This window comes from Neoarius graeffei, chromosome 4, assembly GCF_027579695.1.
Source record: "Neoarius graeffei isolate fNeoGra1 chromosome 4, fNeoGra1.pri, whole genome shotgun sequence".
Lineage (NCBI taxonomy): Eukaryota > Metazoa > Chordata > Actinopteri > Siluriformes > Ariidae > Neoarius > Neoarius graeffei.
The window spans coordinates 89,567,804-89,593,582 of record NC_083572.1 but is presented as its reverse complement, the minus strand read 5'-3'; the positions used below and the strand labels follow the sequence as shown (position 1 = coordinate 89,593,582).

General features: G+C 43.4%; 1 protein-coding gene across 1 annotated transcript in view; it reads left to right on the top strand.

The window, feature by feature from the left end:
• gpbp1l1 (GC-rich promoter binding protein 1-like 1) overlaps positions 1-25,779 on the top strand; it is a 36,045-nt gene that overhangs the window by 2,094 nt on the left and 8,172 nt on the right. The window contains exons 2-10 of the mRNA XM_060919976.1: positions 8,013-9,140; positions 14,833-14,946; positions 17,143-17,272; positions 17,378-17,694; positions 17,781-17,856; positions 17,980-18,176; positions 20,789-20,929; positions 21,077-21,232; positions 24,554-24,672. Of these exons, the coding sequence (XP_060775959.1) occupies positions 14,887-14,946; positions 17,143-17,272; positions 17,378-17,694; positions 17,781-17,856; positions 17,980-18,176; positions 20,789-20,929; positions 21,077-21,232; positions 24,554-24,672 (1,196 nt within the window). The 5' untranslated portion in view covers positions 8,013-9,140; positions 14,833-14,886. The remainder of the gene's footprint in view (positions 1-8,012; positions 9,141-14,832; positions 14,947-17,142; positions 17,273-17,377; positions 17,695-17,780; positions 17,857-17,979; positions 18,177-20,788; positions 20,930-21,076; positions 21,233-24,553; positions 24,673-25,779) is intronic.

Genomic DNA, 25,779 nt, shown 5'->3' with positions numbered 1-25,779 from the left:
TAGACAGATGGCCTTGTGCAAAATTACCTTTCTGGATGAGTGTGTAAAGGGACATACTTTCATATAAAAAAAACAAACAAACAAGAAATTGATCCAGAATATGCCCTTTAACATCCTCAACTCCACTACCTCCAACTTTGCCTCCTGTCTCTTCGTTAAGGGTATGGTCTCCAATCCGTACATCACAGCTGGTCTCACTACTGTCTTATGCATCTTTCCTTTCACTTTTGCTGGGACTTTCCGATCACAAATGACTCCCGAAATCCTTCTCCAACTGCTCTACCCTGCCTGCACTTTCTTTCTCACCTCAATAGATAGATAGATAGACAGATACAGTAATCTTTCTTAGGTTCCCAAAATGGGTTTTTTGCACCTAATTTACAAGTGCTGATAAAAGTATAAATGATTCTAATGATAGAAATAAATGAAATTATTATCCATACAGGACACTTTTTTTTTTTTTTACCCCATGGAATAAAAACGCGTATTCTATTCCCTTCTAGCAGGTTTCATTCATTTGGTTCGATAGCATGCAATATCGTTAGTATATCGCTTATCCTATGTATATTACATCACTCTACCCAATGGAGAACAAATGTTTAATATGGTTTACGATATTGCATGGTTGTCAAGACATCACATGTCGGAGCTGATGCTAATATTCAATGAGAGTTTTCTGCTGTGCATGCGCAGAAGCATTTCTTTGTTCGCTGGGAAAGAGAAAGACGTGTTGAACATCCAAAAGGCGACCAAAATTTAATTATTCTTCACGCATATTTACAAGAGAAAAACATACCAACGGACACTGAAAAGCTGGAAAAGAGATGCGTCAGAGACGTAAAACTTGACTGCTAGCGAGTGACTGTGACAATTTGTGAACAAACATGTCTGCCAGGTTATTTTTATTAAATCTTCAAGATTTTGAAAGAGACAGACATGTTAAACACCAGAAATGAATGTATAATAATAATAATATTGACTGGCTTTTTTCGTGGTCTGTCAGATATATTCCATTCAGCTACTCGTCTTCGATTTGTTCAGTATCATGCTAGCTGAATGGTATATATCTGATAACCCACGAAAAAAGCCAGCCGATATTATTTAAATATTCTTTGGAAGTATATAGAAAGGTATCATCATCAAAACCTAATAAGAGTACTATTTGCAGTGTTATCATCAAACTTAGCAGAATGAAGTGTGCAGCCACCTCTCAAAGTAATACAACTTTAAGTTGTGTTTAAAAATGGCTACCGATAGAGACTTGGAAATTGCCTCTGGGAGTGAGATCCAGATATACCCCTTTTCCACCAAATCAGTTCCAGGGCTGGTTCGGGGCCAGTGCTGGTACTGGTTCACAACTCGTTCAACTTGCGAGCCAGCTGAGAACCAGTTTGCTTTTCCATAGCTCGCAGTGCTAAGCAGAGCCACGTCAGTTATGTCGCTGTATACGTCAGTTACGGCGCTACGTTTGCATAAACCTTGGCGCGAATATCAAAGCGAAAACAACACGAAAGAAGCAGCAACAATAATAATAATGGATGACCGCGTTTGTACAACTGCGGCTTGTCGTCGCTTAAAAATGGCGATCTTTCGCGGTCTTGTTGTTGTTGGTCTTAACAACTCCGCCCCCCCGCTGACGTAAGCGGTTCTTTCCTCTGGCCCAGCAGAGAGTTGGTGCTAGTCTGGAACCGGTTTTTCTGACCCAGAGCCAGTTCTTTGTCAGTGGAAACAGAAAACCCGGTTCCAAACTAAGCACTGGCCCCGAACCAGCCCTGGAACTGCTTTGGTGGAAAAGGGGCAACAGAGACCCCTCGATAAAGAAATGAGTTCTGTGCCTTGGCAGTATGATGCTTAAGGATATTCAGATTGTCCCTGTTCCTAGTGTTATGTTGATGTATACTGGCGCGTTTCCTGAACAAGCTAGTAAGATAATTAGGGGCAAGATTATTCATGTATTTATAAACAAGTTCAACGTCTCTTATGGTTAATAAATCGGACACAGGAAAAGTTTCAGTTCCTTGAGAGTTGGTGTTATTTGATCATATTTGCGTTGCCCAGATAGAATTCGGGCAGCAACATTCTGGAATAGTTGTAATGTAGATATTTGATTTGCTGGTATCTGAGCAGACAACAGAACAGTTTAAAAAAAAAAAAAAAAGCTTCGTAAAAATTAATGATTGGAAAGAGTGTCTGTCGGTTAAAAAGGGGACTGATCCTACTTATCGTTATTAGAGCTACAGTTAGATTCCTGATATGTTCTTATCGACTAGGTCTCGAATACCCTGTCCACACTAGGGATTTTGTACCGATACGATACTACTTTCGTACCGCAACACCTGTCCACACTAGCAACTATACCGGTACTGTAGCGGTATAACTGTATCGGTACGAAACCCACAAATGTATGGGTTTCGTACCGGTGCTGTAGCGCTTCACTGTAGTGTGGACAGATGAAGAGGTTCTGTATTAATACAAATATAATGTGCGTGCGCAGAGTCACACACCTCAATCGATGTCTTCGCTGAATAAAATAGTGAAGAACGGAGATTCGTTTTCTTTGTTTCTTTCTCAACTGCCTCGTGCGTTTTTATACGATTCGACTGAATAAATGACCACCAGAAATACAGACTGTACATTGACAACAAAAAGCACACACGCGTTGTTTCATCCACCATATATTCTCAGAAGGAAGTTACTTGGTAACCACGGAAACATTGCGCGCACACGCATTTCAACTACCGTGAAAGAAAACCGCAAACATTTCTCGGTAGTGTGGACAGATGCACTAAACTGTACCGGTATACTTTGTATCGATACAGTTATACCACTATCGTACCGGTATATATGTGAACACAGCTTAACTGAATGAACGACGGGTAGTTTCTTCCCCAGGAACGTAATAGGCGGGATAAGCGTCTGACTGAGCATCTTGCTTGATCCAAACACGCACAACTTGGTCTTGTCAGGGTTAATCAGCGAGCTGTTTTCACAACACCAAGCAGCCATCCGTAGTAGGACTTGCTTGAGGTCGTTGAGCCCTCTGTTGATCTCTTTGTTGGCGAATGAGATGTAAAGCTTGGTATTGTTGACCTACAGCTCGGTTAGATGGACAGCTTTATTTATGGATCCCAAGCTGGGAGATTGTTACAGCAGCAAGTTATCAGACGTGTGAAAAGAAAAGACACACTGTACAACATAGGATTAAAAAAAAATTCCCAAGAACAGGCAGACTACACAATATATAGATAAAAAGATGTATAGACCCTTTTCAGTCACGTGACCTTTGTAAACGCGACCGCCATTTTGGACATGTAGTGGACTTCGGCTTGAATCAGTTTGAATGCGAGGAAGGCGACAAATGAAAAACATAAAAGAAAAAGGAGCGAGATACAGAAAACACCTTCACTATCCAGCGACGTAGGGCATTTACAGGGCGAGCAGAGGGAGAGGTATTTGCAAAAATTGAGGTTAGCAGGCTTAGAGAACGACGTTTACCTGCTTCCACCAGGATTGTTCACTGACGTACGGAAGTACACGAAGCCCTCGTCTTTGCCTGACTTCGGCCCACATGATCTGTATACCTATGTCGTTAAAAACCCATCGCCATACACATACACGCCAACGTCCGAGGTTCTGGAGCGCGCTCCGGCTTGCTCCAGGAGTGCTCCGTCCGAGGTTCCGGAGCGCGCTCCAGCTTTACTGGATTTACTAGTTTAGTGTAATTATGATCCGGCAGCTATTTACACCGGATCCAGTGTAAATAGCTGCCGGAGCCAACGTCCGAGAATTAAGCAGCGCGCTCTGGCTTGCTCGCCCTCAAATTAAGCAGCGCGCTCCGGCTTGCTCCCGGAGTGCTCCGGCCGAGGTTCCGGAGCTCGCGCCGGCTTGCTCGCCCTCAAATTAAGCAGCGCGCTCCGGCTTGCTCCGGAGCAAGCCGCTTAATTTGAGGGCGAGCAAGCCGGCGCGAGCTCCGGAACCTCGGCCGGAGCACTCCGGGAGCAAGCCGGAGCGCGCTGCTTAATTTGAGGGCGAGCAAGCCAGAGCGCGCTGCTTAATTCTCGGACGTTGGCTCCGGCAGCTATTTACACTGGATCCGGTGTAAATAGCTGCCGGATCATAATTACACTAAACTAGTAAATACAGTAAAGGAAAAACTTGAGACTGAAAGGTTTTAACAGTCATCCAAATGACTGAACGTAAACATTGCTACAGTAACATACCAGCTATGATGTTGCTGGCATTAGCTAGTCAACAATAGCTACTACAGAAGAACAAAGAGGTTACAATGGGTTATTTTAGCCTATTTGGTTACACACTCGCCGCCACAGAATGTTAACAGCAATGTAATGCCTTTTCTGGCTAATTTTATTCGTCTTACCTCCAACAAAGTGGTCACTACACAAGCGCCGGTATGCCGAGGGCTGCCAATCTGTTAATGGCCGCTATCCATCTTCTCCGTCGGGATCCGATAAAATGATAACCCTTGCCTTGTTTGTTGATGGTTACTACATCCAGGTGCACAACAATATAGTGGCATGATGGAAGTCTTGCTGAAAATAAACACTTTCTTTGCTGCCGTTCCTCAATGCTGGCTGTGCTAAACTACTGGTAGTACACGTCCAAAATGGCGGCCGCGTTTGTCGTGACGTCACGTGAAAAGGGTCCATACTAGTTTCTCGCTTCACCTGATATTCTGCCAGTAGTTGAGAATCAGAAAGCGTCCTTGTCGACTTGTACGAAACATCAGAGGTGTGACCGTGGTGCCCTGTGTTGGTTTACAGTGGTTTAGCCCCATTATGGAATTGAACTAGGTTTGATCATAAATTTGCCTTCAGAAAACACCAATAACAGTAATTTTTATCAGTTTATGAGAAGTTATATTGCCCACAGCCATAACTCTTGATTTGATTCAGCTTGCTAGTCGGAGTTCCTTTAACTACTTTTTAGTTTACATAAGTCAAATGAAAAAGTAATGAGTGTGGAAGAGAAGTGAAAAAGCAAGTGGATGGAGGAGAGGAGGATGTCAGGCGTGATTTGTGACTGAAGGTTGCCAGCAAGAGTGAAAGGGAAAGTGTACAAGACAGTCAGAAGAGTAGCGATGTTGTATGGTTTGGAAACAGTGGCACTGAGCTGAAGGTGTTGAGATTCTCATTGTGAGAGACAAAGTTGGACAGGATCAGAAACGAGTATATTAGAGGGACAGGGCTTGTAGGGCGGCTTGGAGGCAAAGTAAGAGAGGCGAGTTTGAGATGGTTTGGACTCGTCCAGAGGAGAGATCCAGGGTATGTTGGGAAAAGAGTGCTGGAGATGCCAGGTAGAAGGAAAAGAGGAAGAGCAAAGATGAGATTTATGGATGTGGTGAAGGAGGACATAAGGATGGTTGGTGTGACAGAAAAAGACACGGAGGGCAGGAGATGGAGGGACATTGCCTGCTGTGGCGACCCCTAACAGAAACAGCTGAAAAAAGAAGACACAAGTCAAATGAGAAAAATCCAGTCAAAGACTTCAAATTCAAACTTTCCTTTAAAGAAAAGCTCTGTCTTTTTTCAAGTGCATATTCTGGACCAATTTCGGGGTTTTTTTTAATATGAAAGTATGTCCCTTTACACACTCATCCAGAAGGGTAATTTTGCACAAGGCCATCTGTCTACAGCAGAAAAAAAATAAAATAACAAAATGCGTCTGGAAAAATCCCAAGGGAGTCTGGAGCCAGATTCGTGACGTTACCTGTGGAAGCGCCAGCAGGCTGCGCGAGCTTTGCACGGTTTCAGTGCACAGCCTGTGTAGACCAAGCGCTCCCGTTTCTCTCTCATTGTCCTGTCTTTTGGAAAACGATGAGTACTAATCCCATCAAGATTGGTGTTGCTACACCCTCCTACGATACATCTGTTAACCATTTTAATAATTACACGATAACGTTGAAGAAATTTGCAGAAAACCACCAGGTCGTTTTCTCATAAACAAACCAGCGCTGACGTAGGATTCAGGCCAAGTTTACATTAGACCGTATCTGTCTCGTTTTCTTTGCGGATGCACTGTCCGTTTACATTAAAACGCCGGGAAACGGGAATCCGCCAGGGTCCACGTATTCAATCCAGATCGTGTCTGGTCCGGTGCTGTGTAAACATTGAGAATACGCGGATACGCTGTGCTGAGCTCTAGCTGGCGTCGTCATTGGACAATGTCACTGTGACATCCACCTTCCTGATTCGCTGGCGTTGGTCATGTGACGCGACTGCTGAAAAACGGCGCGGACTTCCGCCTTGTATCACCTTTCATTAAAGAGTATAAAAGTATGAAAATACTGCAAATACTGATGCAAATACTGCCCATTGTGTAGTTATGATTGTCTTTAGGCTTGCCATCCTTCCACTTGCAAGTGGTAAGTGACGCACATGCCCGATATGCACTGAGATCACACACACAGCGGCTCAGTCCCGAATTACTGCTCGTGCACTTCACTCGCGCACTCTGTGAGCTGCACAGGGCCGGAGTGCGCACCCTCCAGAGGGCACTCGCTGTTCAGGGTGGAGTGATTTGGAGCGCAGGATGCCTGCGGAGCCGAGCGTATCCGTGTATTGGCGTTGCTGTGTGCATGCGAATCGTGTATTGGCGTTGCTGTGTGCACACTAATCGTTTTAAAAACGTTAATCTGATGATCCGCTGATACGGTCTAATGTAAACCCCACCTCAGAGGGAGGCGTCCCGCACGCGACGTCACGAAAATCAGTGTTTCCTAGGAAATCCAAATGCCAAGTTTTTTCAGAGGCGGACCAATTCGCCTCAAATGGCTTGACTTCAACTGAATTTTTCTGGTATTGCGCAAGGTAAAAAAAAAATTGCAGAGAATGCAGAATGTTATAGATATTTGACCAAAGTTTAATATAAAATAGGAGAATTGCATTGATCTTGCTCCTGAATTTACTCGTGATATGCACTTTAAATCTAGACTGATCAATCATAGATACGTGTTTGATCAACTTTATTCGCATTTAAACATGGGGCTCAAACACTTGAAGATGGGGCTAGGGGAAGCCATGGCCTCATGGTTGGAGAAGCAGCTTTAGGACCAAAAGGTCGCCGGTTTGATTCCCTGGACCAGCATGAATGGCTGAAGTGCCCTTGAGCAAGGCACCTCACCCCCACCTGCACTCCAGGCTGCTCTGGGTGTGCTGTACGTCGCTCTGGATAAGAGCGTCTGCTTAATGTAATATAGGGGCGAAAGTACGGTGTTTGGTCACAAAATTTTACATTTTCAGGGTGGAAAACGTGTCTAATCCCATACTAAAACAACATTTCAGGCTCTGAAACGGATCCTCAGTCGTGTTCAGATTCAGGAATTGGTGACTCCGTACTTCTACGTTATGGAGTCAGTACAAAACCATTTTAGATTTCCAAACATTTAATTATGTGCTTTAAAACTGATGTTTGTATGTCAGTAAAGAAAGCAGCATTTTACATAAGGGAGCACTTTTCAGATTAAAAAGAAAAGAAAACATAATGAAGGCTGCTGGGTTTTGGTGCAAAATGAAGACGCGAGTGTGACAGTATCCAGAAGAACTGGGGCTGGTTCTGTAAGATGCTCTGTAAAACCTCCAGCTCCTTTCTTTATAAAACTGCACTCATTGTACTGGAGACTTTTTTTTAAAAGCAAAGGGTCGTCTCGCACCAAATATTGAGTTATTTCACTTATTATGGTTGGGGGGGGGTTTAAATGTACAAACATTTGGGGCGTCGTGGCTCAGGTGGATAAGGCGCCATACCACAAGTCCGGGGACCTGGGTTCGATTCCGGCCCGAGGTCACTTCCCGATCCCTCCCCGTCTCTCTCCCGCTCATTTCCTGTCTCTACACTGTCCTGTCTAATAAAGGTGCAAAAAACATCTTTAAAAAAAAAATGTACAAACATTTTTTATTTTCGAAGATTTCTTTGCATGCGCTTAAGACTTTTGCACAATGGTCCATGCTTTCTGATCCAAGCCCATTCAGACGGATGTCTGTTTCTCGTTTCAGAGTTCATCTGCAGAGTGGAGAAGTGAAGTGAATCGAATCGAAGCGAAGCAGGAGGCTACTGGATCTTCTGAACAACACGCATCCTGTACGAGCTACAATTAAACCTTTGCACCCTTTTCGTCTTTTACTCCATTTGTATTTATATAATCGCGTGGCTTGTGAACACACTTATGCTTGGCGCACTCGGTGTAACATCGCACCTGATGAAAAGCTGCAGTCTCCGGGGTCGTCTGTTCAAGCGTGCTGTGAATTGATGAACTGGACAATCCACAGATTTGTGAAGGATCTTCTCATACTTCATTTCAAATACTCGGGCTCTCTGACGTGATCCTGGTGCACGAGTGACAGCACCTAAAGATGTCAAGTTTCACTTTCACTCTACTGTCAACTGATATGGCCCGAAGTGCAAGCTGCTGAAAACGAAAGCAATGCCTATGACGCCGTAGCACCAGGTACCCACAGCTTTTGTGATGTGACGCATCGGCCCCCTTTGTTCTTGCCTTGATCTCACACCCTCGCTGTTTTAATGAGGTGAACATATTTGGCTCGTGACTTTCTTCAACAAAGCGTTGTGTGGTGTAGCCCCACGCTCTTTCTTCTCTTTCTGTGTGCGCATCCTCGGCTTACAATGAGTTTGTGAAAGGAGTTTCTGAGCTTCAAAGCAAGCACGCCGTGCTGCTTTTTACAGCCTTCCAGATACAAAGACTGGTCCAAAACTCCTGGGATTTTTATATATATTTTTTTCTCTTCCATGTCATTTGGACTTGATTTTGTCACCCTGAATGCACTCTGTGACGAGATGAATTGACGGTGACCTGGAGAGTCGCTCAGGCATCGCAGCTCGTGTTCTACATCTTGTACTTCCACCATCATTGATCAAAAGCTCTCCTTCTTGACCACTACAGCCATCTTCCAGTTTAACATTACGTGTGACATCCAGACACCAAAACAAGGTCCCCTCAGTCACTCCACCATCCTGGAAACTGGAATTTGTTTGTGGCGAGCGCGTGTTGCTGTGTGGCTGCTGTTCGGTTGCACGCCTGAAGCCGTGTGAGTGGATTGGTGCGAGCGAGTGCAGGGAGGAAGCCGAGCACAGGGCCGCTGGACTACAGAGCTCACGACTCTGGGGTAAGGGACAGCTTTTACTGTTTATGGCTAGAGATGCACCGATTGCAATTTTTTGGGCCGATTCCGATTTTCCATGGAGTGTGACCTGCCGATACCGATTTTGGCCGATTCCGATTTCATTTTTTCAAACCACTTCACAGCACACACAAAGACTATTTTCTTTTTATCTTTTCTTTAATAGAACATTCTGCCAGATTTTCAGTAATAAATTTTCAACACCTCAAAGGTTGAAAACAAACAAAAAGACATTGTTCTTTGTAAAATCTTTCTTCATGTTTGGTATTAACATATTAATTCCTGTAATAGGAAATTCACACAAACATTTTTTCTTTTCCCATCCAATATCTGGCACAAAAACAACTTCCCCCTCATATATTATTTGCCAACTGCTACGGAACACACTTTCATAAGCCTATTTACATCTGAAAACTTATGCCTTATAGAACAACCCATTTCTTCATTCAGTATCAAAATACAAAAATAATTTCCAGTCATACTTCTACCACAGCCATTCTATCATCTTTGTCAAATGTGTATTTGTAGAGTAATTTCCAATGGAATCAAGTGCAACCAAGGTCGTAAAACAAACAAAAAGACACATTTTTTTCTTTCTCTCTTTGTACAAATCTAACTAGATGTTTGGTAATAGGCTAACGTATTAATTCCTGTAATGGGAAATTCACACAACCACAAATGTTTTCTTCTTTTCACATCCAATATCTGGCACAAAAAAAAAAAAATTAACTATCGTGAATTTTTTTTTTTGTTAACGGCGCGCGCCGGTGCTCGTTAGGCGCTCAGGACTGACACTGTTCTGCGCAAGCGCAACACAATCGCACTAGAAAGCATGTTCAAGCTGCCAGTGTAGCTGCAGCCTTTTTAGTTGCGAATTACGAGTATCTCCACTTTCATCTCTATGTGATACACAAGTTTTGATCGGCAGAAAATCGGCATATTTTAATTTTGACCGGCCGGTCGCCGGTCATGGCCGATCACGTGAAAATCGGCCGATTCCAATCGGCAGCCGGTCAATCGGTGCATCTCTGTTTATGGCTGTATGATGCTACTGAAAAAGCTAATCCTGATCGTTTTCCTCAGTATATAAACTATCGTTATTTTTCACAACTATTCGGACAATTTTAAAAAATAAAATAAAATTTACAGCACTTTTCGCATTACAAGCCTTTATATTAGAGCGTCTTCAAATTCTCAATTCTGATTGGTCAGAAGGATTTGATTAATTTTCTAGGACAGTAGCTCTGATAGTAGTGAAGGGACTTTCTCATCCCTCCTTTTTGTTTTTTGTTTCCTTTTTTCTTCCTTTCTTTTATCCCTCCTGTTTCTTTTTTGATCCCTCGTTTGTTTTTCCTTTCTTTCTTTGGTTCTTTCTCATCCCTGCTTTTGTTTTTATCCCTCCTTTCTTTTTTTCTGTTTGCTTCTTTCTTTCTCATCCCTCCTTTTTGTTTCTGTTCTTTCTTTCTCATCCCTGCTTTGTTTTTATCCCTTTTTTTCTCTTTGTTTCTGTTCTTTCTTTACCCCTCCTTTCTTTCTCATCCCTGCTTTGTTTTTCTTTTTTATCGCTCCTTTCTTTCTCTGGTTCTTTTTCTTTCTCATCCCTGCTTTCTTTCTTTCTCTCTCTCTCTCTCTCTCTCTCATCTCTCCTTTCTTTGTTTGTCTGTTCTTTCATGTTCTTTCTTATCTCTGCTTTGTTTCTTTTTTGTCCCTCCTTTCTTTCTTTTTTCTGTTTGCTTCTTTTTCTCATCCCTCCTTTCTTTGTTTGTCCTTTTTCTTTATCCCTCCTTTCTCATCCCTGCTTGTTTCTTTTTATCCCTCCTTTCTTTTTTCTGTTTGTTTATTTGGTTCTTTCTTGTTTTTTTGTCTGTTTTTCTTTTCTTTTTTCTTTCATTGTCTGGTTCTTTCTTTCTCATCCCTGCTTTGTGTTTTCTTTTTTCTGTTCATTTATTTGGTTCGTTCTTTCTCATTCCTCCTTTCTTTGTTTTTTCTTTCTTTTTGTCTTTTTTTTCTTTCATTGTCTGGTTCTTTTTCTCATCCCTGCTTTTTCTTTATTTTTATCCCTCCCTTTTTTCTGTCTTTTTTTTCTTTCTCTTGCTCTCTTTCTTTGAATTAAGCCAAATATCTAAGCCTAATAATAAACTGACTTTAAAAATGCGTTTTTCATGATATGGTGAAACTTTCTGTAAGGAAGTTTTTATGGAATGAGTCTCCAGTGCCAATGTAGTCAGAGATGAAGCTGCTCCTGCAGGTAAGTCTTCAGGATTATAAGTGTTGCATTGTGTGGTTTCTCAAACAATGTGCTGGTTTGTTTTTGTTTACTAACTTCAAGTGCAAGTGAGGGAATGGCTCTTTATAAGCTGTAATGTAAGTGATTATTTTTTTCTTCCTGTGATTATTCCACCACATTAAACTTGAAAACAAAAGTGCATACAAATTCATAAAATGTGTGGTGTTAGTAATTTGCTGTGGCCTAGCAAGACTTCGCGGTGGTAACAGCGAGCCTGCTTTGTCAGGCCATGTTAGTGTCTAATTGAATATCTTTTCCTCTAACAGCACACCTCGTTGTTTTATTCCTTACGTACAGTACTGTGCAAAAATCTTAGGCATCCTATTTTTTTTTTTTTCTTAGCCTAATGGTATGTTCAGAACAAACACAGCAAAAGCATCAAAATTCACTTTGGCTGCCCTGCCAGTGACACTGTTGAAGTTCGTGGACGCTCTGTGACGTAGATGATCTAAGCAGCGACGACTTAATTTAGAATGCTTCGTCTTGCAGACTTTATTTAAAGGAACTGAAAAGCAAACGCACGCTAGACGGTATCTTTGTGCTGACTGATCAGATAATCTCATGAAATTTTAAGTGTAAAGGTAAAAAAATGCACCATTATGATTACATGTTTGGTAAGAAAATAAACTAATGGCAAACTAATTAAAATCCTTTTGTGTGGGGTTCCCTCATGTGTTGAAGCTGAGTGATGAGTAAAATTTCAGCATGTAATTTATAGGATACATTTACTCGCCTTGGTCTTTAATGTTATGGTTTTTTAAATTTGTAGCCTACAGTAAAGTAGCTGTGGTCCTTGTTGAAGTTTAGTGGTTTGTTTCTGTGATTTGATCAGGGGTGGGTTTCCCAAAAGCCTCTTAACGCTAAGAGCATCTTAACTAGGAGAGCGAGTGTTCATTGTAATGCTCGCTCTACCATTTAACGATGAGCTCTTCAGGCTTTCTTCTAAACCGGGCAACAGGGGTGCTGCGCCCTCTTACTCTCGGTGTGCGCCCCCTTACCGAAATGCTGATTGAACCCCAAGTCATACTTAGGCCATGCGCTTATATACTACTGCACAACACGCAATCTTTCTCAAAACAATCTTTTCTCCGTGAAAACATCCCAGCAACACCACGTGACAATGTGTCTGATCATCAAATACGTTATAATTACTCCAAAAATATTCCAATCATAGTAGATACACCGCCAGACGGTGCAAAAACAATCCGAATTGGCGTTTTCCAGACTGAGGCGCCATGTTGTTTAGTTGTCGCGGCTGCTCTCGCGAGATTTGACATGGGTTACATACAAGGTCAGCTGACTTGTAGAGCGAGATTTCTCGAGACTGAATGACCTTTCACCCACCGGCGCAGGAGCTTTTGACAGAAGTAGTTCGCGAGTTGTTTTTGTTGACACTTGGGCATTTAAAGATGTCATCCCGCGGCACGAAACAGAAGAAAGCCAAAGACTGTCCGGGGCAGAAGAAGATTACTTCTTTCTTTTTCAATGTTGACAGCCACTTTGTTACAATTTCCCTCTCAGATAGCCTCAGAATGTCCCATTGTAGCCTCAATTTTTCAAAGGCTTCGCACGGCGGAGGGGGGGATGGACAACCGGCACCATTCCCCCCGCTTCGCTCCCTCACCATGGTGAGCGCCCTCATACTAAATTTTTCTAGAAAAAACCTTGGCTCTTTGCCACGATGCTTTTGGGAAACTCAGGCCAGGTTGGTGGTGATTTGTGCTAATGAGGTGCGTTTCCGTTTAAGAACAAGCGTTCTCGAGTGAAAATGTTGCGAACAGGAAGATATCCTAAATAATGGGGGAAACCTACCGCCACAATTTCTCCTCCATTGTACTTGGGAACCTTTTGACCATCACTAAAAATTTACACAACTTTTGTTCTCTAGTATTCTTTGGAGCGCAACACCTAAAATCAATTGGTTGCTGCCAAACTGCATCATGGCTTGTTAACCTAACAGTGCCCTGACTTCAGCATCATTCTGATACCCGCACCGTCCAAGATGTGCCATCAACAATCATTCATCTCGTCGCCGATAGACACTGATTCTCATAGAAAATGAACTCCTTCTGGTTGCTTTGACACACTCGCTGCTTTTGGTGGTCTGAACGTACCATAAGACTTTTGCGCACAGTATGGTTTAAAGGAACAGTCCACTGTACTTCCATAATGAAATATGTTCTTCTCTGAATTGAGACGAGCTGATCCGTACCTCTCCGAGCTTTGCGCGACCTCCCAGTCAGTCAGACGCGCTGTTACTCCTGTTAGCAATGTAGCTAGGCTCAGTATGGCCAATGGTATTTTTTGGGGCTGTAGTTAGATGCGACCAAACTCTTCCGCGTTTTTCCTGTTTTTCCTGTTTAGTGCGGACTTTCCATAGCATAGAAAATCGCCACGTTTCAATTTGTGTAACTGAACTTGTTTCATATCACTGGTCATATAAACCTATGTAAACAGGAAAAACGTGGAAGAGTTTGGTCGCATCTAACTACAGCCCCAAAAAATACCATTGGCCATGCTGAGCCTAGCTACATTGCTAACAGGAGTAACAGCGTGTCTGACTGACTGGGAGGTCGCACAAAGCTCGGAGAGGTACGGATCAGCTCGTCTCAATTCAGAGAAGAACATGTCATTATGGAAGTACGGTGGACTGTTCCTTTAAGTTTTTGTCCTTGAATGTGAAAGGGAAATGGATTATTTAGCCCCAGTTATGACAATATGCGAAAAGGTAGTTGGACATTACCAACGGAGAGTCTTCAGTTTAATGCACAATAATTTATTAAAAACTGCTGTTTATTGAAAAAGCCGAAATTGTTGAGCAATGGAAAAGTGTTTATCGTATCGTCTGGAGATTGCAAGTTAAAATCCTGACGTGTCGCAGCCATCCGTGGCTGGGAATCCAATCGAGCAAAATTGGGAAAACGCTGCGTTATGCCACCCTGTGGTATAGCAGTTGGAAAAATCTGTGGATGGCTGGTTTCATGCGTGTCCGAGGAAGCATGGGCTCGCCTTCACCCTACCATATGATGGGGGAGATCTGATTGGTGGATGGGAATTGGCCAAGACTAATTTTAAAGAGAGAATCTGTGGGCGGAAACCCCAAAATAATTAAAATGTACTGAATTGTTCAAGAAGCCCTAGCAAAATTCATGACATGTTTAATTATAACCCAACAGTGAAATCAATACATGCAGTCATTATTGATCGCATGCGACTCTTTAAGGCTAAATGCCAAACAGGCTTCAAGGTTCAGTATTTATTAATAACGATGAACAGAATTGGTTGTGTGCTTTCCTTATACTCTCTTCAATTTGGTGTTTTTTTTTTTTTCTTTTCTTCCTTCTTCCTCCACTTTGTGTACATCTTGGGTTTGTTTTCCTGTTCTGACAGTTCAGGCCATGAGGTTTCATGCCTCAATCCACTGACGGGAGACACTGGACCTAAATGGCGCAGCATGACTTTGTTCCTGCCTGGCTTAACTTCTCCACGCCTCAGCCTGCCAAGGTGAAGAGCAAACTGTACTTTTATGCATATTTATTGTTGGGGGTGTTTGATCTAAAGATGCATGGAAATGCAGGAGTAAGGAGTTATGTAAACTTAATGAGTAGGGATATTAGCAGAAAAAGAGGACTCGGATGAAAGCGGAAATTAACCTGTAATTTAATCTTTGTCTAATGTCGAGGAAATTTCTAAATCTTTCTACATGTTTACCCTCAACAAAAATGCTAGCGTTTTTTGAAGACGCAACTAGGAAGTGTCCCCATGTTCAAATCAAAGTCCTTCCCATGCCATGTGGCGCATAGGGCAGTACCGATCTCCGTTTCCGTAGCCCTCGGCCTCTCGCCTATTACATAGCTTAGGGTTACAGTGGGGGGCTGGTCCTCTAGTAACCGCGAGAATTTGACTCCCCACTCGCATCTGTATTGCAGCGTGCCTTGCCAGACGGCAGTAGGTGCCAGTTTTATGATGGTCTTTGGTATGACCCGACCGTGAGTAGAACTCGCAATCTCCCAATCGAGAGGCGGACACGCCAACCACTAGACCAGCTTGCGGTTGTCCCCATGTTCAACCGCTAGTTAGTTTACTAGAGATTATCTTGGAATAGCGAGTCTCCATACCTTGTCATAACATTTGACGTAGTCAAATGCCAAATCTCTGAATATACCATACCAATCCGAACGAAGTTACTCATCGATAACATGAGCAGAGTTCGCTCTATAGCTTGATTGTCCTCTACCAGTCTACATCTGTTTTAAAGGTCATAGGCAACGGTCGGAGGTGAAACGTAGAATATCAACTTTTATTGTCTAGAATAACGACCCAAAAAGCGAATTCAGTTTTCCTGGTGTCTAATTTGCACCCTAAAATTGGATAAAACGGTTAAAATATACTGTTTTGCCCAAGTTCTGAAGGTTTGTTTACACCTCACTTATGTGCGCTTTTACCGCCAGGGGACCGTCATCATGACGTCATTTAAGGCAAACAGACTGGGAGCAGCTCTGTGTTTACCTGCGAACCGAGCACACGTGTACAGACTTTGGTCGTGAGAGGTTGTGGAAAGTGTCTGAAAGCGATAGCGATTTTGAAGTGGGAACTCTCCAAATAGAATATCGAGAGGTGAAACCATATATGTATGAACCGATGGCCGTTGCGAAGCAATCGGTGAATGTGGCTCACTGGTTTGACCGTGCGGCCTCGGAATCGGACAGCGACTCGGCCGACTCTGATCGCGGTGACCCCGGACCTCAACAAGACTCGCACCCAAACTATTTATCCTGGTAGTTATGATAAATTCCTACTTTCGTCGTAATACTAAATAAGAGCCCTTTTGAAGAATAATTAAACCGCCCTCCCTAGTGGATATTGGGAACGATTACTGGACAGTGCGCCGGTAGGCCACATTAGCCTGCCATCCGCGGCATTATACTATTTATAGCCTACTCTAAGCGAGGAAATATCCCTTTGTCTCATTTCCACAATGATTGTACAGGATCCCTCAGGATTCTTGACTAGTAAAATGTTTACCTCCAGTCTTCTCCTTTTTGCTTGAGCGTTGCTGCTCTGTTTCTTCTTTGACTGCTTGATTTTGTTTCACGCGCACAATCCACACTCTCTGTCTCGTCTCCTCTTCCGGAAAAAAATAACCCTCTGGCTTCACACGCACAATCCACTCTCTCTGTCTCATCTCCTCTTCCGGAAAAAGCCAACCCTCTCGCTCCGCCTCGTCTCCTCTCTCGGAAAAAAATAAAAACTTCTTCCTGAACCAGTCCCGTTGTTACAGTTCACTGCACAACAATAAGGCATATTTTTTTCTTTGGAAATTCCTGAACGCACGTGTGCACTCAAGCCGAATAGCAACGTAAGTAAACGGAAGTGGATTCAACTCAAGCGGTTTGTTTGGCTTAAATGGCGTCACGTGCCGAGTGGTCACGAAAATAGCCGACAGCGCGGATCGTGGCGAATTTCTAACTTATTTAAATTATTACTTATTAACAATACTTCTTGGGACCAGAAGAAAATTACAGAGGGTTTTTTTTTTTTAACATATAAAGTTTCAAATGTGCATAAAATTAAAACTGTTGCCGATGAGCTTTAAATGAAAGTGTGCACTTCGCACAGTGTTAAGTTTCGACCCAACACCAATCTATATGCTAATGAGGATCAGTCAGATGAGTGAGTCATGAGCATGTTTTGTCGCAGTCCCCTGCAGCCCCTCTTGAGAAGCATGGTGAGCACTGTGCTCGTGGAGACGGCCGGCCGGGAGTGAGCCGCCGTAGACACAACTCCTCCGACGGCTTCTTCAACAACGATCTGCTCCGTGCTCCGTCAGGTAAAACGAGCACGCACTGCTCACTCGCTTCCAACCAAAAGAATTCTTTGCTTATACTTCTGATCTAATCACTATCTGTTGCTGAATGTTCTGCGCCTGTCTCAGGTGATGGGTGGCTCCAGCCGTCTTTGCTGAGGCACGACTCTGTGGACTCTGGCGTCGCTAAGGGCAATCAGGGAGGTTTGGGTAGTGGACATGGCTGGAAGGAGACCCCCAGCTGGCATGGGGCCCCACGCGGTCAAGAGGGCCCTCACCATCACCATGGGCGCCATGCCAAACGCGGCGGAGGAGACAGGGACCGGCAGGGTGGCCATCGGCAACGCAACGGCAACTTCCATCCACGCAAAGGCGCTCCCTTCCAGGACCGTTACTCTGATGAGGAGCGCAATGAGGACAAGCTTAAGTTTGTTGAAGAGGATTTTGTGAGTATTTTCTGGAATGAGAGTTCAGTTCTTGTTTGATGAATATTTTAAGGAGTATTTATGAATTCTGTGTGTGTACAATGTAGCCCTCCCTGAATCCAGAGACGACTGGAAAGGCAGTGAGTCAGGCTCGCGCTGTGGGAACTCCAGCAGGCGTGTGGGGTAAGGAAACATGTTTCGTGTACATGTTCTGTGAAACTTGAAAGGTTTTTTGTGATGCCCCACACATGCATGCTTGTAATGCTTATAGATAAAGCATTCAAACTTGTCTTTCCTGTTCTTCAGAGAATCCTCCCAGCGCTAAGCAGACTATGTCGAAGATGCTGGTCATTAAGAAAGTGTCTAAGGAGGACCCCAGTGCTGCATTCTCTGCTGGTTTTGCTAGTGCCGGTCCGCTGCCTGCCAACGGCTCCAAAGTCCCCATCACTGGACCCAGTGTCTACAAGAACCTGGTTCCCAAACCTGCTACTGCCCCAACTAAGGTACTTCACTGTTAATATAACAGAACCTTTGAGGACATGGTCTAAGGATAAACAAACATATTGGCTGCTCATAAGACAGGAGAAAATACTGAAAGGTCTCCGGTGTCGGTGAACACTGAGCCTAAAACGAGCATTTTTTTTTTTCCCCCCTTCACTTGCTATTGGTACCCTGTGAGGCGGCACAGTGGTGTAGCGGTTAGCGCTGTCGCCTCACAGCAAGAAGGTCCGGGTTCGAGCCCCGTGGCCGGTGAGGGCCTTTCTGTGTGGAGTTTGCATGTTCTCCCCGTGTCTGCGTGGGTTTCCTCCGGGTGCTCCGGTTTCCCCCACAGTCCAAAGACATGCAGGTTAGGTTAACTGGTGACTCTAAATTGACCGTAGGTGTGAATGTGAGTGTGAATGGTTGTCTGTGTCTATGCCCATGATTACATTAGACCGTATCAGCGGATCATCAGATTAACGTTTTTAAAACGATTCGCGTGCACACAGCAACACCAATACACGGATACGCTCGGCTCCGCAGGCATCCTGCGCTCCAAATCACTCCGCCCTGAACAGCGAGTGCCCTCTGGAGGGTGCGCACTCCGGCCCTGCGCAGCTCACAGAGCACGCGAGTGAAGTGAACAAGCTGTGATTCGGGACTGAGCCGCTGTGTGTGATTCTAGCGCACATCACTTACCACTTGCAATACGCTTCCGTAGATCATAACTCGAACTCTCGCGATATATATATTTTTTTATTCGTTTAAAGATTTAAAACACTTATTTTATTATGATGTGTGGTATAAAGGATTCTGTGCCAAAATACTATTTTGTAAGATGTTTGCTTGTGTTAATTTTTTCGAACAAAATAAAAAAAAAAAAATTAAGAAAAAAAACCTTTTTCCTACCTACCAACCGTATTTAATGTTACCGGAAACACACTTTTTTTTTTTTTTGGCCTAAGACGCTTCTATCGACCATCGAGTACCCAGATATCGCGTTCTGTCTGGTTTGGCTGCCGAAGAATCAAGTCCGACCTTGGACGAAACACAGCCCGTTTTCTGACTGGGTGCCCAGTCTGGATCGTTTCGATCATATAATTTTGCTGGCGCTCCTAGAAGCGAAATAGTAATACATGTGTTAAAATTATAACAGGCGGCACGGTGGTGTAGTGGTTAGCGCTGTCGCCTCACAGCAAGAAGGTCCGGGTTCGAGCCCCGTGGCCGGCGAGGGCCTTCCTGTGCGGAGTTTGCATGTTCTCCCCGTGTCCTCCGGGTGCTCCGGTTTCCCCCACAGTCCAAAGACATGCAGGTTAGGTTAACTGGTGACTCTAAATTGACCGTAGGTGTGAATGTGAGTGTGAATGGTTGTCTGTGTCTCTGTGTCAGCCCTGTGATGACCTGGCGGCTTGTCCAGGGTGTACCCCGCCTTTCACCCGTAGTCAGCTGGGATAGGCTCCAGCTTGCCCGTGACCCTGTAGGACAGGATAAAGCGGCTAAAGATGATGAGATGAGAAAATTATAACAACGACCGAGTGAACCACGACAAGAGAACGCTCATTTTATAGCAAAATTCTAGCAGCACAAAAGAAAATTCTTCCATGTTATTGAGAGCTTTTGAATCTCACCTGAGATAAAATGGTGACTGCAAACACGAGCTGCTTTGGTTTTAGCCCGTTCGATCAGCCCTGCCGATGTTGTTCAGCCGTGCTCATCTCCTCTCTGTACTAAGCCTCGGAGTTTCCTCGCCCGCTTTCTGACTCGCGGACGGAATTCTTTAAAAAATCAAAACATACCAAGGTCACAAGTACTGTTGTGACCACAACCATATACAGCACAAAGATGTGGCAGGGCTAAAAGAACGCTTAAAGCTGTGGATGTTTTGTATGGAGTGTCGCTTGATCCCGCATTTGTAGATCCACCAACATGGCCGACATCCGGGTTTCTATTTTGCTTTGACGTCGCTTGCAAGTCAAGCATGAGCCGATTTGGCATGTCCTTCTGATGTGGTGGGAAATCGTCGTTCTCTAAAGTTAATGCATGCTACAGCTACATTTAAATATTTAGTGAACACCATGAAGCACCTGCACCACCACACCCAGGGTTGTTAGAATCTGGGAATATGTTACAGGCCGGGTAGCATCTCTCATCATCGTTCATAGACATGTGCGTGCATAAAATACCCATGGCACCTTCGTGCACTCACCAACAACAGAGGAGAAAAAAAACATAATTATTACCAGAATAACTAACACAAGATGCATCATGCATTGATATTTGAAAATTGGCGTTCTTGCATTAAAATAAAAAAAAATAACACAAATGACCGTTCATCTGTTGGGACAGGGACCTGGTAGTTACTGTCAGGGCCAGCTATTTTTTAAGACACACTGCTGCTGAGTCAGTTCCTCGAATGTAGATGTGAAACAAAGGACTCACTACCAGGAAGAGTCAAGCAGCAGTGTATGGACTTACATTTTAATAAAATAAATTTAAACTTGCATACAAGTTCCGAATGCCATTGAAGTTCACATTAATTTTGAGTTGCCAATCACTTGCTGGACCTCTTTTTAATATTCTTATTACTTATGTCAGTGGTCAGATGCTCTAGTTCCTTCTCTTCTGTGGTCTTCAGACTGGCCCTTGGAAACCCAATGGAAGGGAAACTAAAGTGGGTTTGCATTTTTCTGGTCGGGATTCAGCCTTCACCAGCCCTGTGTCTGTGACCAAACCTCTGACCCCGGTCAACGCACCATCCCATGGCACTCCAAAAGAGGTGAGATCTGCAGTGTGGACGTGCGTTCACTGAGAAAATAGCACTGCGTTCAGACCATGCTTTTGGTGCCAGTTGTATATGGCAAGATAAAGAACGTTATAACCACCGCTGATTTCTGACTTCGTCTCTTTCTGTTCTGTCTCGCAGCCACCATCCAGCACTACTCCTCCCATAGACATCACTCCTCCTCGGCTGAAGCTGATGCGGCGTGGCACAGACCGTAAGAGCGAGTTCCTGCGTGGACTGAAGGACGAGAGGAATGGAGAGGTGAGCAGCTGCCACAGCCCTGGAGCTCCAACAGAGGTGAGGATATAAAGCAGCATGGGATGCTGTTGTCCCTATTTGGGTGCTTTTTGACACGCGCACGCACACAGCCTTTCCGTGCCGCCTCCTTCTTTGTGTGTGTGTGTCTTCCTGTGTAGAGAGTTCACTAATTATGCCCTGCTGGCTGAAATGCTCAAAAGGGGGCGGTTGTGTATGTCGTGATGATTTCCGTCCATCCCAGGAAGGGTGCTCACCTTCTGAAATCAACTTCTCTCACAATTTTTGGACAAATTTCTCAAAACTAGGCAAAAGACTTTGTTATATGTCATTCAGTACACATTTTGTTCGTGGCCCTTGATTAACAACCTTGTACTTTGACAATTTCATGAAGGTGTGCTTGCCTTCTGAAATCAACTCCTCTCACAATTTTTGGACTAATTTCTCGAAGCTTGGCGAAATGCCTTGTTATATGACGGTAATACGCATATTGTGATTTAATTTCGTTTGTGAAAGTTTGATCAGAGTTTTGACCCTTGATAAAATAACTGACAATTTCATGAGAGTGTTTGTTCTTCTGAAATCAACTCCTCTCACAATTTGTGTTGGAATTTCACCAAACTTGGCAAAAGGCTTTGTTATATAACAGTTATACACATATTGAAATTTCATTTAATTTGGGCAAATTTTACCAGAGTTATGCCCTTGATTATTCACAAACTTTTTTTTTTTTTTTGGCAATTTCATCAACGTGTGCTTGCTTTCTGAAATCAACTTCCCTCAATTTTTATTATTCTCCGCTGGCTGAAAAGCCCGAAGGGGGATTATGTCGTGGCAATGTCTGTCCCAGGAAGGGTACTCACCTTCTGAAATCGACTCCTCTCAATTTTTGGAGGAATTTCACAAAACTTGACAGGGTTCTTTATGTCTGTAATAGGGATGTCCCGATCAGGTTTTTTTGCCCTCCGATCCGATACCGATCATTTGATTTTGAGTATCTGCCGATACCGAGTCCCGATCCGATACTTCTTATAATCCATAAAAAAATAAAGACGAGGAAAGAAACGGATCCAGGATGTTCCTCATTTTTTATTTAACACCTTATTTTAACATCCAACAACTCCGTTAGCAAACAGAGCACTTACGTGAGGCAGTTTGAACAATAAATAACAAATTTAAAAAAATAACCTTAAAATACCTGGCAGGAATGTAAACAAATAAAAAAAATAAATAAAGTGCCACAGTGCCGGTAATTTGCTTTTAAGAACGCATCTCACAGTGGTGTACAGTAATTTCAATTAAGGAAATTAACGTTTTTCTTGATGAAAACAAGCATTTCTACCCTTTCAGGTTTGAGCCCGTTTCTTTTGTCATCCAACGAAAAAAAAAATGATCTCATGCTTTGCTTTCCGCTTCGAACTGCTTCCGTGTTCAACTTTGCCGGCAACAGGCAGCCAAGAACCAATAGCGTCTCCGCTACAAAGTGATGTCATGCCGCACGCGTTGATGTTGCTGTGTTGAGACAAGAGGTCTGGTCTCACTCTGTGCCAACGCATAGCTATTGATGTGTTAAAAATGAGAATATATTATATAGATATATATCCGATCCCTGATCGGGAGGCAATGCCCGATTCCGATCGAGTCTGAAACCATGTGATCGGGCCCGATTTCCGATCACGTGATCGGATCGGGACATCCCTAGTCTGTAATGCACATATTGCAATTCAGTTGCATTTTACCAGAGTTCCGGCATAGTTGGTTCGTTTCTCTACTTCATTTGCATCCCAAGGAGAGACTACAAAGACGGGTAACGGTAAATCAGCGGTAAACTAAATAAGGTTTTTGTGTGTTGAGATGTTGCTCAGCTTTATAGGTGCGAGATTACTAACTATACAGCGCAAATTTAATTTGCAACAGAACATTTTAGCATTGATTTTTGAGCCCTTTGGTTTACAGAGAAGGGTTTTAAATTCAAAATGGAGATGATCAAACATTATGAACAAGAATTATTGTTTATTATTTAGCTATTAAAATTAAGAGCCTAAATGACTTGTCAGTTAAATTGAATGGATTTAATCTAAAACTTAAGTTTAAATAACGCTGACTAAAATCTGACTAGTTTTAAAACTACTTTTTAATGCAGTGTAACTGATTTGGGTTCTGTGAGTGGAACTGAAATCTCTCAGAATAGCGTTATGGTGCGTGGTTGAATTATGTTCATAAACAGTCTTTGCTACAACCCTAAGTGGGACTGTGGAATTTTATTTATTTTTTAATTATTTTTTTCATTTTAAGGAGATGAGACTGAAATATGATGAAACGCGGGTTTATCCTGTACAGTGTTGACCTGTCCTCTCATATTGACATCTTTTATTGAAATTGTGGCAGCTTTGTGGACTCAAGAAGTTGTTTAATATGACTGAAGCATTGGTGTCATAGACAAGAGATTGAGTGAGTATGGAGCTCTTGCAGTCACGTGACCGAATCCCGGCTGGAATGTAAACAGCCGCCATGTTGTCGGTCAACAAGACAGCTGAATATTGCTGCACTCGTGTACAAAATGGATCAATTTCAACCGACGGACTACACGGCTCATTTTTCTAATGAACAGATAATTAGATATATGTCTAAAATAAACGACCTACAGATTAGTGACCTTTATCGATTACCGGACGTAGTTTTCATGACCGTGTCAGTGGATATTGAACTGCCAGAGGTGGAATACCCAGATGTGTATAATTACCTCATTGACTTTCCCTCGCTGTTCAGTGGTGAAGCACTGTGTGCTTATAAATCTCTGGACAGTTATCTTTACAGAAATTCAGGATTTGTCAGCCACCCTCAGATGTGGCATCTTGTAAACAAGAAAATAACAATCCTCATTGGACAGGTAAGTCACTTAAGTATTGAGTACTAGTACTGATACTGGATATATCAGTAGTATCTAGTATAGCACTGACCAGCCCATTATGGTTGAATATTTTATATTATCAGTTAAATCAAGTATCAGTAGTCTATCACTATTACTGTATATATGGTATACCTAATAGCAGCAATCCATTTTGCACGCCTGTCAGGGTCCCGTGGCAGCCTATGAAACTTTCTTCCCGATTTCTGACCTCTCCTGTTGTGGCATTTATATGCCATACAACTCTCCGGCATTGTGGCACGGTAATATTTGCAGATTTGGGTGAAAAACAACGAAAGTCAGTGTCGGTAAATTGCGATGGCGGAAATATGGCGTTTGACCGACAAGATGGCGTCTGTTTACAATCTGGATCGGCTGTGACGTCACATGCAAGTGGACTATAGTCTGTTTTTGGTGTGTTAAAGGGGTGTGTGTGTGTGTTTTTTGTTTTTCAGGGAGAGAGCAGTACTCCTGAGCCTAAAGAGTATGGGGAAAGCCACGAGAACGGCATGTCTCACTCTCTTAGTGACTCAGATACTGAGCACCTATCCAGCTCACTGGAGGCCGAACACCGGTCAGCGCACGCACACACACACACACACACACACACACAGAGAGAGAGGTCACATTCACTGGCATCATTATTTTAATTGCAGTGCATACCTGTAGGCCTGGGATCCATGTTGATTTACATGTGTGTGCATTTATTTATTATTTTCCCAGCATCTCTGTCAACAGTACCTTTTTGTTGTGTTAGTAGTTGCTTTTAGCAAATGTATAAAATAAGTAGCAGTGTCTACTTATGAATAATTCCCCTACATTCCCTCTGTGGTTTTTGTGTTCATCAGAGATACGAGGTCATTTAAGAGAGTAGGAGATTTTAAAATAGCTGAATTTGTGCTGTTTGTTTGCTGGCACTCGTTGGAAAGTCCTGAATTCTTTAAATGTTATTGCTTCACTCAGTTGTTGGGTGTTTTTAAATTATTAAATCTAGATGTATGTGGAATAGAGGGTGGCACGGTGGTGTCGTGGTTAGCACTGTCGCCTCACAACAAGAAGGTTCTGGGTTCGAGCCCTGTAGCCGGCGAGGGCCTTTCTGTGCGGAGTTTGCATGTTCTCCCCGTGTCCGCGTGGGTTTCCTCCGGGTGCTCCGGTTTCCCCCACAGTCCAAAAGACATGCAGGTTAGGTTAACTGGTGACTCTAATGCCGCTTTTCCACTACAAACGCGGCTGAGCCGTGCCGTGCCGAGTCGAGCTGAGTCGAGCTGAGCGGGGCTGTTGGAGTTGCATTTCGACTACAACCGCGCTGAACCGTGCTGGCTGGAAGTGGGTGGACACATTGGGTGGAGTTAGCGAAAGTGGGTGGACGTCACGTGATGTCGTTAAGCAGCGCAAACAGTGACATCAGTGACAGTGGCGGAACAAGTCAGAGTCGGGCCGGGGCAAATGACCGGGCCCTTTATTAAAGCTTATCATAACATAATTTTAGGCTACAAAATGTCTGCAACTGCGGTGTTTACCAATTTCAACACTACCGGGTGCAACTATGTTATTTAGTACATCAAGTCCTTCAAACGAACATGTAACTCAGAAATAAAAAACATTAGGATACTGTACATGGCTCATAATAAAACATCAATAGCCTACCGCGTTCATTATTTGAAGGGCATACGAATGAGCG